At 42.1% G+C, this 12,859-nt stretch overlaps 1 protein-coding gene and 1 long non-coding RNA gene across 21 annotated transcripts in view; one reads left to right on the top strand and one right to left on the bottom strand.

The window, feature by feature from the left end:
• The window catches only part of ACAD10 (acyl-CoA dehydrogenase family member 10), a 51,598-nt gene that overhangs the window by 35,428 nt on the left and 3,311 nt on the right, over nucleotides 1-12,859 (bottom strand). For 18 of the 20 annotated variants that reach the window (XR_015144509.1, XR_015144513.1, XR_015144510.1 and 15 more), the window contains exon 2: nucleotides 11,389-11,588. Coding sequence is in view for 2 of the 20 variants with exons in the window: in XM_086347818.1 (XP_086203944.1) it covers nucleotides 11,389-11,575 (187 nt within the window). In the remaining 18 variants the exon portion in view is untranslated. Of the gene's footprint in view, nucleotides 1-6,146; nucleotides 6,296-11,388; nucleotides 11,589-12,859 lie in introns of all 20 variants that reach the window. The other 2 variants (XM_086347825.1, XM_086347827.1) reach the window with 1 other exon arrangement.
• LOC147355453 (uncharacterized) lies at nucleotides 6,220-12,829 on the top strand. The gene is made up of 2 exons (XR_015144534.1): nucleotides 6,220-6,316; nucleotides 12,584-12,829. It is a non-coding gene; the product is annotated as an uncharacterized LOC147355453 (long non-coding RNA).

The raw sequence follows: 12,859 nt of genomic DNA, 5'->3' as shown, positions 1-12,859 counted from the left end.
AAATTGGATGAGATCCCTGGCCTTCTCTTTGTTCTGTTTTGCAAGATGAAAAAGTTCTGGAGATGAGTTTCATCACAATGCGAATATACTTAACACTAATAGAACTCTACAGTTAAAAATTGGTAGGATGGTAAATCTTATGTTCTTTCACAATAAAAAAATGTTGAATTTTTAAAAATATTTATTTTTATTTATTTCTTTGGGTGCACCGGGTCTTAGCTGCGGCACCCAGGATCTTTTTTTTTTTCAGTTGTGGCATATGAACTCTTAGTTGTGGCAATGTGGAATCTGGTTCCATGACCAGAAATCCAACCCAGGCCCCCTGCATTGGGAGGGTGGAATCTTAGCCACTGGACCACGAGGGAAGTCCCCGTCAATTTTTTTAATTAAAAGAAAATGGGGGGGTGTGTGGAAATGGGGCTTCCCTGGTGGCTCAGTGGTATAGAATCCACTTGTTAATGCCAGAGACATAGGTTCGATCCCTGGTCTGGGATGACCCCACGTGCCCCAGGGAAACTAAGCCCTGTGCCACAGCCCCAGCACCCATGCTCTGCAACAAGAGAAGCCACCGCAACAAGAACCAGCAGCACCACCACCACCACCCGCTCCCCGTACCTCAAGTAGCACCCCCCGGCCCAGTCATAACTAGAGAAAAGCCCGCATGGCAACAAAGACCCAGCACAGCCAAAAATATATAAATAACATTATATTTTTTTAAAAAAGAAAGAAAATGGATGAAAACATTTTTGAATGTCATATACGCCGCAGGTCAGGAAGCAATAGTTAGAACTGGACATGGAACAACAGACTGGTTCCAAATAGGAAAAGGAGTTCGTCAAGGCTGTATACTGTCACCCTGCTTATTTAACTTATATGCAGAGTACATCATGAGAAACACTGGACTGGAAGAAACACAAGCTGGAATCAAGATTGCCAGGAGAAATATCAATAACCTCAGATATGCAGATGACACCACCCTTATGGCAGAAAGTGAAGAGGAACTAAAAAGCCTCTTGATGAAAGTGAAAGAGGAGAGTGAAAAAGTTGGCTTAAAGCTCAACATTCAGAAAACGAAGATCATAGCATCCGGTCCCATCACTTCATGGGAAATAGATGGGGAAACAGTGGAAACAGTGTCAGACTTTATTTTTGGGGGGCTCCAAAATCACTACAGATGGTGACAGCAGCCATGAACTTAAAAGACACTTACTCCTTGGAAGGAAAGTTATGACCAACCTAGATAGCATATTCAAAAGCAGAGACATTACGTTCAACTAGTCAAGGCTATGGTTTTTCCTGTGGTCATGTATGGATGTGAGAGTTGGACTGTGAAGAAGGCTGAGCGCCGAAGAATTGATGCTTTTGAACTGTGGTGTTGGAGAAGACTCTTGAGAGTCCCTTGGACTGCAAGGAGATCCAACCAGTCCATTCTGAAGGAGATCAGCCCTGGGATTTCTTTGGAAGGAATGATGCTAAAGCTGAAACTCCAATACTTTGGCCACCTCATGCGAAGAGTTGACTCATTGGAAAAGACTCTGATGCTGGGAGGGATTGGGGGCAAGAGGAGAAGGGGACTACAGAGGATGAGATGGCTGGATGGCATCACTGACTTGATGGATGTGAGTCTGAGTGAACTCCAGGAGTTGGTGATGGACAGGGAGGCCTGGCGTGCTGTGCTTCATGGGGTTGCAAAGAGTCAGACACGACTGAGCGACTGATCTGATCTGATCTGATATTCCTATAACATTGAAGAGGTCAGGAACAGCCCCCAGTGATGACACAGATCGTAGGAGTGGTTACACTATCTTTACCCCCATCAAAAAAATTTTTTTTTCGTCTTAGAGCTTTAGAGAACAAAAACATAAACCATGCTCTTGAGAAAAAGGATTTTCGACACTCTAGGTCTCTTGCAGACTAGGTTTCTTGCAGAACAAAATTATGAAAACTCATCAGAAAAGCTGCTGGAAAGCACATGCCAGGGAGTCTGTGAAGTCTGAGTTAAGTCCATTGTGTTAAAGAAGCTCACAAGTCCTTAAATAGTAGAAAGGCCCAGTGTGAGCCTGGCCAAGTTATTTATCCCCATAGGCGCACTGGAGGGGAGCAATCTCTGAAAATAATCAAAGTGTATTGAATACTTACCTGCCAGGCACTCTGTAAAGTGCTTTGCATGTATTATGCTGTGGGATCCACATAGCCACCCTAAACAAAACTGCTGTTTATGAACTACAGATGAAGAAACTACAGTTCAGGGAATCAAAGCTACTGCCCATAGAAAGCTGCAGAGACAGGGTTCAAATCTGGCTGAGGTCCCTGAGCCCCTAAAGGGAAGGGTGATTGTAGGAGGGTTGTGCTGTGGACAAGCCAGGAAACCAAGAATTGAAGTGGGTAAGGAGCCAGGCAGGGATGTACAGGGAGGAGACTGTATTTCAGCGGGCTGTGCACAAGGAGGAATGAGGAAGTGGGAGGTGAAAAAGAGTATTAGGTTGGGTGCTTAATCTCCCATATTTGTGCCTGTTATCCAACTAGATTTCATGTTCTAAAATAGCACTATCCAACAGAACTTTCTATAATCACGGAAATGCTATACTGCCCAGTCCGACATAGTAGCCACTAGCCACATGTGGCAACTGACCACCTAAAATGTGGCAAACATATATTCCAGAGGGCAGGGCTTATGTCAGTCACATTGAACACAGTAGCCCTTCACACCTAGCTAGTGCCCAGCACACAGCCACTGCTGTGTAAGAATGTGTTTTCTGACTGAATGAAGTTTAAGCCAGTCATCTATCAATAATTCTTATTTGTACCAGAATAATCATATACTTCCTTTTAGGAAAATGGAGAGTCTTTCACAGAAGTAACCTCCTGGCACAGAAGACCATCTCCTGACTCACAGTCTTCTCAGGTACTTTGATAGTCTGGCCCTTTATGCACTGTCTCATATGGTGGGATGATTTACATTTGAGTTGCAATGAAATAGAATTCAGCCTCTCAGGGCCACTAGCCACATTTCAAGCATATAACAGTCATGTATGATAGTAGCAACCATACTAGACATTTCCTTTGCTGCAGTAAGTTTGTTTGCACAGCACTGGTCTAAGGATTAATGCCATAGAAATAGAGGGCAAGGGGGTTGGTCTTTGAAAAGGTCAAAGGGTAAGGGCTGATAAAGTGCATGTGTTATCTAATGACTAGGTTCAAGTCCAGAATGAAAGAGAATCTCTGAAGCTGAGGTTTCACCCAGTTATCAAAGCCCATAAATGACCTTGCTCACAGCTCAGTGATACTTTGCAAGTCCTCTTTCCCACCTATCTGTCTAATCCTAACTCAGTCAACTGTGTGAATAACCGTCCCATCCACTCAAGACCTACTGAGAGGCAGCGTTAATGCTACATCCTAAAGTAAAGACAGAGACTTGATTCAGATTGTTCTGGATCCCTGTCAGCTTCAGTTCAGTTCAGTTCAGTCACTCAGTCCTGTCTGACTCTTTGCGACCCCATGAATCACAGCACGCCAGGCCTCCCTGTCCATCACAAACTCCCGGAGTTCACTCAGACTCACGTCCATCGAGTCAGTGATGCCATCCAGCCATCTCATCCTCTGCCTGTCAGCTTATCACATCAAATTGTTTCCAGTCCAGGGGCAAAAAGCTCTTCCCATTGGGAAGATAAAAATTATTGCTCAAGACTGCAATCTGAAGGCCTTTAGCCCGAATCTGAGTTATGGCCTCAGTCATCACTGGGAACTGCTTCGCCACTCGCTCACTGGTCAGCAGAGAGAAAAAGGAGTCCACGGGCACGGAGGTCTTTGACTAAGATTGGAGGTAGGGAGAGAAGAGCAGAGAAGGCAGTGGCACCCCATTCCAGTACTCTTGCCTGGAAAATCCCATGGATGGAGGAGCCTGGTAGGCTGCAGTCCATGGGGTCGCTAAGAGTCGGACACGACTGAGTGACTTCACTTTCACTTTTCACTTTCATGCATTGGAGAAGGAAATGGCAACCCACTCCAGTATTCTTGCCTGGAGAATCCCAGGGACGGGGCAGCCTGCTGGGCTGCCGTCTATGGGGTCGCACAGGGTCAGACACGACTGAAGCGACTTAGCAGCAGCAGCAGCAGAGAAGAGAACCAGCCATCATTAAGAGTAAGAACAGCTTATCACCAACACAGAAAAACACGTATTTCAGGCTTCCTGCCACTAACCCAGGCCTCTGGCTTGCTGCCAAAAGGAATTCTCTTTCAGCCCTGGTGCAGAACTTTGCATATAAGGTTGTAAAACATGAGTCATTAGGGAATGGAGCTATTTACATCAACATTCCAGTTAAATGAGTTTTGTAAAATAAGTATTTATTTACTTATTTGGCTGCATCGAGTCTAGTTGTGCACTGTGGGCTTAATTGCCCTGCAGCATGTGGAATCTCTTCTGGGACCAGGGATCGAACCTGCATCCCATGTTGCTAGGCAGATTCCCTATTACTGGGCCATCAGGGAAGTCCCTAAATGAGTTCTTCATTTCACTCACTGACTGTCAATTTTTAAAAAGATTCAGAAGACTCTAAGAAGATACATTAAACTCTAAAAGTGAATTAAGCAGATGTAGTTTAATTTTTATTTGATTCCTTTGGGGAATTCAGAAGACATTTGATGATTCTGCATTGCCTGAGCTTCACCATTATGCACTGAAGGTCAATTTCTGATCACTTTTTGTGTGTCCAAATTCTATCTGTTTGGGTTTTGAAAACTCTTACTTTATCATATTTCAAAATCTGCAGTGGTGAGTCTGCTATATTATACACACACACACACACATTTCACAACAGTTTCATGTTATTGTTAAGTTACTCTGCTGCTGCTAAGTCGCTTCAGTCGTGTCCAACTCTGTGCGACCCCATAGATGGCAGCCCACCAGGCTCCGCCGTCCCTGGGATTCTCTAGGCAAGAACACTGGAGTGGGTTGCCATTTCCTTCTCCAATGCATGAAAGTGAAAAGTGAAAGTGAAGTCGCTCAGTCATGTCCGACTCTAGCGACCCCATGGACTGCAACCTATCAGGCTCCTCTGTCCATGGGATTTTCTAGGCAAAAGTACTGGAGTGGGGTGCCATTGCCTTCTCCTGTTAAGTTACTCAGTCATATCCAATTCTCTGTGACCCCATGGACTGCAGCATGCCAGGATTTCCTGTCCTTTACTATCTCCCAGAGTTTGCTCAAACTCATGTCCATTGAGGCAGTGATGCCATCCAAGCATCTTAACCTCTGTCATCCCCTTCTTCTCCTGTCCTCATCTTTCCCAACAGCTTTATTGAAATACAGTTCACATATCACACAGCTGACCCACTTAACTGTAAAATTCAGTGCTTCTTAATATATTCATAAAGTTATACAACCATCACCACAGTCAGTTTTAGAACATTTTTATCACCCTAAAAAGAAACCCATATCCATTAGCAGTCACTACCCATTTGGCGCCTCCACCACCCCAATACTCCTAGACCTAGAGAATAACAACTCTACTTTCTGTTTCTAAAGATTTACCCGTTCTGGATACTTCATATAAGTAGAACTGTATATTATGTGGTCTTTTTGTATTGGCTTCGTTCTATCACTTAGCATAAGGTTTTCTATGTATATTTATATATTTAAATACAAGCTTATTTAAATATTTAAATTATAAAAACACATAACATCTAATTTAGTATTTTAAGCCCTCTGAGTGACATTAAGTACATTCATTGTTGTGCAATCAAACCCACCATCCATCCATAGAACTTGACTATATTTTAAATTATATTTTAGCAGGGTTATTGTGAAGGTATGTGAGTTAATATAAATAAAGAGCTTAGAACAATGCATAGTCCAGAGAAAGGCTCAATGTTATCACTGCGTTAAACAAGCTTTCTGATCAAAGCCATTATGTAACAATTCCAGGGTCATATAAACAATAGCTTATGGAGGGGCAGGGTATATAATATTTTTATTTTTCATTCATGCAGTTAAAATTGAGTACCTAGGGGTGGAAGAAATAGCTTAAAATCTTATAAGGGGTTATCAGGTTTTCTCTTCTTTGTTTTTAGTTTAACCAATTTAATGGATGAGTGTTGCACCCACTATTGTAGACGAAAAGAATATGGAAAATATGTTTATCACTCACAATTTCAGGGCAAAGTCTCCCAAATTCTTGTAAGAAATCTTCTGTTGTTATCTCTGCTCTCATAAATTTCATCCAGGGCCCATTTTCGCCACCTGAGATCAAGGCCTTCACTATAGTTCCAGAAGGGATATGATTCTGTACCTCCCACTCTACCAAAAGTGAAACACATGGTAAGTGAAACGATATATGGACAAACAGCTGAAGTTTGGGGAACAGGGTAATTACCATACAGGTTCTGTGGCATCACTGTGGTGCCAGGTGGGATCTATTGGGAATTCAGAGAAATTCAGGAAATGGAAAATCTCAGCCTTAGAGCTCCCAGGGAACAGCCGTAATAATTTGTGTGACTGAGGGGACACTGCTGCCAAGCATCAGTCCATGCCACCAGCTTGAGATGATGCTGGACACTACATTATGAATTTTCTTCCCTGGTCTCTTATTAGCTGGTTCATATGTATTAGGTCACTCACATGATCCTGGCACATGGTTAGGAAGTACATGAGGGAATAAACCAGATTTTGACAGCACTCCAAAACAAGCCCTTCATTTTGTAGGCTGTAGTAATCCTTCAGGGCAGTGTAGCCGGTACACTGAAACATTCACTTGGGGGTGTTGTTTTATAGAATAAAGAAGAAAATTTTGGTCCACAGAGAGCTAAGGCAGTGGGTGGTGGATCAGTATTGTTTCTACTGTGAGCATTTGTATAGGAATTGCTTTTTTTTTAACAAAGATGTTTCTTTCTACAATACAGCTGCTATGAGGCAAAAATATATATAGCATTCATAATGATATCTAAGACCTAGTATACTTTATACATTTTCTTTCAATAAAGCAGTGCCTTGCATTGAAAATATTTCAGACAATATAGAAAGGTTTAAAAAAGAAAGTAAAATGACAAAGTAATCCCATTCTTCAGAAATCACCAATGTGACCAACTCAGAATGTCTTTTGAGAACAGCAAAACTTATAAAACTCAATCCAAATAATAATACCTCTTTAATTTTAGAACTAAAGTTAGAGCAATTTTTAGGATCTTAAGAGTTGGCAAGCATGCAAGCAAAGGGGCACTCTCCTATGCTGTTGATGGGGGTGTAAATAAGCACAACCTCTATGGAGTGCAACATTTTATTTTACTTTTAAATATTTATTTATTCATTTGGCTATGCCAGGTCTTAATTGTGGCACACAGGATCTTCATTGTGGCAGGCAAGATCTTTAATTTTAACAGGCCAACTCTTAGTTGTGGCATATGGGATCTAGTTCCCTGACCAGGGATCGAACCTGGGTCCCCTGCATTGGGAGCACAGAGTCTTAGCCACCAGACCACCAGGGAAGTCCCGAATACAATATTTTAAATGTACATTTACATTTGATGTGATAATTCTGCTTTCAGGAATTTCTCCCACAGATGTATTTATAAAAGTAAGCAAAAATTATGTACATGGCTATTGGGCAGAACTGCTCATAACAAAAACTAGAAACTTACATGTATGTTAATAAAGGGCTGGTTAAATCAACCATGGTACACCCATATAATGGAATACCATGTAAATGTTGAAATGTATAAACTAGGCCAAAGGTCAGAAAATTATGGCCTGGGGGCCAAATCTGTCTCCCATCTGTTTTTTTGTAAATAAAGTTTTATTGGAACACAACCACACCTACTTGTTTACCACTGTCCAGGGCTGTTTCTGGCTCTAACACTAGAGCTGAATAGTTGTGATAGAGCCATTATGGCCCTGAAAGTCTATCTAGTCCTTGACAGAAAGAGTTTGCTAATCCCTGAACTAGACTTATGCCTACTGATGTGGAAAAGTTGCAAAGATATTATACTGAGTCAAAAAAAAAGAAAATGGACCGAACAGTTTGTACAGTATGATTCAGTTTTGGTATGCACGTTTTCCACACACACACACAAACACACACACACCCATTCTCAAATACATAGATGAAATTTTTTGAAATATAAACAATAAACTTTTCACAGTGATAATGAATGAAGTCTGGAACTGATTGAAAAGTAGTGGAGGAGCAAGCAGGAAATTTATCTTCATAGTTTATATACTTTTAGAACTGACTATTCAATAAATGAGACTGTCATAATGAGTTTCTATAAGGAAAAAATTTAATTAAATCTCTTTTTCATACCACCACAAAAATTCCCAACAGATTAAATACCCAAATCAGAAAAAACTCCAAAACAATACAGAACATCTTTATTTGAATATATTTTTCTTAGCCAAGACTCATAAAACTCAAGACATAGAAAAAAACAGATGATTTTCTTGATATCAAAAATGAAAACTCTTGTACAGCAAAAACATTATCATAAAATAAAAGAGAAGCCCCAGAACAGAGAAATATTTGTATGTGATATGACAAAAGTTTATTATTGCAAATCAACAATAAAAATGAGCAATTCACAGAAAGGGAAAAATGACCAATTAATATACAAAAAAAGCATTCAACCTGAATATTAAAATAACATACAGAGGGGAAAAAACACACAGAGATAGCCTTTTATCCATCACACTGACAAAAATTAAGCAGTCTGATCATATGACACTCCCTGAATGCTATGCTAAAATGTTTGGGCTGTACTCTTATTTAATTTTTTGTGTACACTGATTTTATAGTAAACTAATAGCTGAAATCAGGGCCTTGCAAACTTTGTGAGAAGGGCCACAGATGGACACTATGTAAATGAATGAACACGGCTGTGTTCCAACACAACTTCATTTTTATGGATACTGAAATTAGAATTTTGTATAATTTCCACATGCCACAGAATAATATTCTTGTTTTGACATTTTTAATTATTTCAAAACATAAAAACCATTCTTGGCTGATGAACTATACAAAACCATACAACAGACCAGATTTGGTCCACAGGCTATAGCTGACTGACTGACCTCTGGCTTAAATGTAAAAAAAAGTATGCCATTAGAGGTGATCTGAATTCTAGTACTTGCTGCTCCAGTGACCCTTGATATGGGTCATTTTGTTTTATCTGGGATGGCAGTTTTTAAAAATTTATTTGTTTATTATTGACTGCATCGTGTCTTACTTGTGGCAGGCGGATCTCTGTTGCAGCACTTGGGGTTAGTTGCCCTGAGGCATGTGGGGTCTTAGCTCCCCGACTGAGATCAAACCCAAATCTCCTGCATTGTAAGGCAGATTATTAACTACCACTGACCACCAGGAAAGTCCCATAGGCCTTTTTAATGAATAAATAACATTAGGAGTTCCAGTCAAGAAAAACAACAAGGAGAAAGTAGAAGGCATTATTATTTCCTTCTTTATCCATCCAACAAACCTTTACTGAATGAACACCTGAACCAGCTCTGAGCTGACACTGGAAAAGTGAAGTTAACACATCCCAGACCCATGGTCCCCAATTCTAACTGCTCCACAGAGGAGATAGGAACACATCCCATAGCCAGCTAAAACACCCCTTGGTGTTAAGCTGAACTGGAAAGCTGCTATCCAGGGACATTCTGCCAGGCAAGGAGGTCAGAGGAGTCTTGACAGAAGAGAAGTCAATAATAACAACCATCATCTGATTTACTGAGGGCTCAAAGATTTTAGGCACCATGCTGAACACCATACCATTTAACTAGTCATTAAAGTATAGGTAGGATTTGAGCACACAGAGGATGCAAGGAAGGGTAGCTGCCAGCAGGTGGAACAGAACTTGCAAAGGTGCAGGGGTGCAGATGTGTTTAAAGAACATCAAATGGTTGAAATGTGGGCACATGTGGGAAGTTGTGTGGTACAAGGGTATGTGGGCTAATTGTAAGAGGCCCCTAATGCCAGACAAAAGCTTCCCAACTTAATCTAAGAGACAGAGTGCAGGCACTCAAGGATTTGAAGCAGGAGAGTGAAGGGGTAAGATGTGTGTATGTGTGGGGTTATTTTGGCATCATGTGAGATCTTGGTTCCCTGACCAGGGATCAAACTCTCACCCCCTGCAGTGAAAGCATGGAGTCCTAACCTCTGGACAGCGAGAGAAGTCCCGGATGCATGTTTTAGAAAACTAATTCTGGGGGCTGTGTGGAGGGTGGTGCAAAAAAGCCAAAGGACCAGAGTCATAGAGAGGACGCAGGTAGCTGATATGATTTCAAAGGTAGAACAAGTCGGGGATTTAAACTTGGGCAGAGGCCATGGGAGTGGAGAGAAGCAAGTAGCTTCTCAAGATATTCTGGAGAAAGTCAAGAAAACTCTTGCCCAGTGATCTTTATGTTTCCAAGCAGGAAGGATTGGGGTAGGGGAGTACAATGACTCAGGGAGTGTGGAACAGGCCTGGGGTAAATGCAAGAAGAATAAGAGTGGAGGAAAAGCAAAGCTTAGGGCTCAGCTTAGAGCTGAAGCAATTAGAAGGAAACAAAAAAGGCTCACCTCAGCAGTTTGTATACCCAGGTAATTTTTTGACCAAGGTCACAGAAAAACTGAACTTAGGTTGACTTAGCATGGAGAACTGCCTAATCAGCCAGCAGTACAGGTCAAAAAGAAAGGTCCATCTCCATTCCTGCTGGCTGTAATGATAATGTGACAGCAAGAGATGAAGCAGCCAGCAGAGACCATAAGGTAAGACTGGAAATGAACAATACCCATAGCAGAATGACACTATAGAAAGAGCCCACAGCTCTGATATCATATAGCAACATACTAGCCCAGACCACATACCTAGCTTTCATATACAAAATAAATCAACTTCTGCCTTCTTCAGTCACTGTTCTGTTAGGAAGGACAGATAAAGAAATGATCAGAACCTATAGGTTTGATTTTATAGTAATAAAAGCAGGTGTAGAGGGAGGTTGGTGGAAGAGGAAAGACTGCAATCAAAGCAGGGAGGGGAGATTACAGCATTCAGAAGCAGTTCTCAGGGAAAGGTAATTAAATTCTACCCATAACAATGACAGTTCGTCATTTACTGAGAATTTCGGATGAGCCAAGCACTCATTCTGCTAATCAAGTGCTTTCTATGAATGATCTCACTTAATGCTCCCCAAACCCCAAAGAAGTATGTACTATCATTAGCATTAATCTAATGATGAGGAAACTGACTCAGAGAAGTGAAACCACTTGCCCAAGATCCTCAGCAGCACTACTGTTGCTTGGAATTTGATTCAAGAGCAAGAATAGCACCCACTGAGGCACACTGTCATCTCCCCTCACCACCTCCTTTCCCCCACCCCCACACACCCCAGTCTCTAAAGGTGAAGGAGAATGAAGAGCTCACCTGCAGCCACTCTCCCTGGAGAAGGAAGCAGAACTCCGCCCATGTCAAAAATCACTGCTCTGTAGGGGCCGCCTCCAGAATGTGTCCATCTCCAGGCTCCCGGGTGCCTGCCCTGGACGTGTTTCAGGAAGGCCGCCCTCCAAGCCCGCTGGAGCTGGGAGGACTGCAGAAGCTGCCTTAGGCACATGTTGGGGCCAAGGCTGTGAAGCAGAAACAGGACATGATTAGCCTTCACTGCCTCCAAGCAGACCTCCGTCCTGGCACTCAGGCATGTCTACTCTGACTTCCAACCAGCATTTCAGACACAACCAGAGCTGAACTCACTGTCTCTGCCCTCCATGACAACTCCTTTCCTAGGGTCCTTGGCCCAGCAAAGGGCTCCACCATTTCCCCAGCAACCCAAGCTAGACAATTAGACTCACCCCAGTCCCCTAGTCACACACCTCCATTCTGGTGCTTGGTGCGACCAGTCTTTCCTCTGGAAGATTTCGATCTACCTCTCCACTCACTGTGTGATCTCACCCACAGACCTTTGCAGCAGCCTCCTAAGTGGTCCCCTTGCCTCTTCATTCAAAATTGCAAATTTGATCATGTCCTACCCCCATTTAAAATCTCCAGTGATTCCCCATCGTCCTCACAATAAACTCTCAGCTCCTCAAGCTGCCTGAAAAGGCCGGGAATTTCTTCTCCCCTTTGGGCAGCAGCTCTCCTTTGTACTTCACCTTAGCCTGGGTGATCTCGACACTCACTTCCATGTGAGGCTGTTGCCCTGGCCTGAATGCTCCCTTCCATCCATTACCTGGATAACTGCCCATTGTCCCTCAGGTTGTAGTTTGCCTGTCACTTCCTTCATGAAACCTCTTCTGGCCCTGAGAAGAGGTAGATGAGCAGTCTCTCCTGTACTTTCTCAGGGTGCCCTGTACTCACCTCCTCCTAGCACTCACAATGCCACCACACTATCATCCCTCCTACAGAGCAGGGCGATGACCTCCTGATCTTCACTGCCTCTTTTCTAAACTTACTTTCAACAAGTTCAGGGGAAAGAAAAACATACATATAACAGGTACATGTATACATATATACAAACATTTTCACATGAATAGACATAAATGTGGCAAAATGTTAATAATTAGTGAAGAGCGTGTGATGAAAGGTATATGAGAGATCATTGTACTATTCTTTCAATTTTTTTTAGGTCTGAAATAAAAACCTGGGGAAAAGAACAACAACAAAAAATTCTACTTGCAGTCAGTTCCACTTGAAAATCTTGGTTTCTCATGTGATGTCTATGGTTAAAAAACTAAGAAGCCAGTTAGAGCAAAACAGGTTGGTAAGACAGCCTGCATGTTCATGGGAGTCACCTCAGTGCCACCGTAAGGACTAAATAAAGTATGAAGAATCTAAAGAAAGAACTCTTAGGAAGTAAAAGTTCAAGATGATATAACGTGTTTCTTATGTAGTTGGAAATTTG

The sequence above is a fragment of the Bos grunniens genome, chromosome 17 (genome assembly GCF_055505025.1).
Source record: "Bos grunniens cultivar Pamir isolate PY7600 chromosome 17, Bosgru_T2T1.0, whole genome shotgun sequence".
NCBI lineage: Eukaryota > Metazoa > Chordata > Mammalia > Artiodactyla > Bovidae > Bos > Bos grunniens.
Note: the sequence above shows the minus strand (reverse complement) of the source record. Positions and strands in the feature narration are given on the sequence as shown.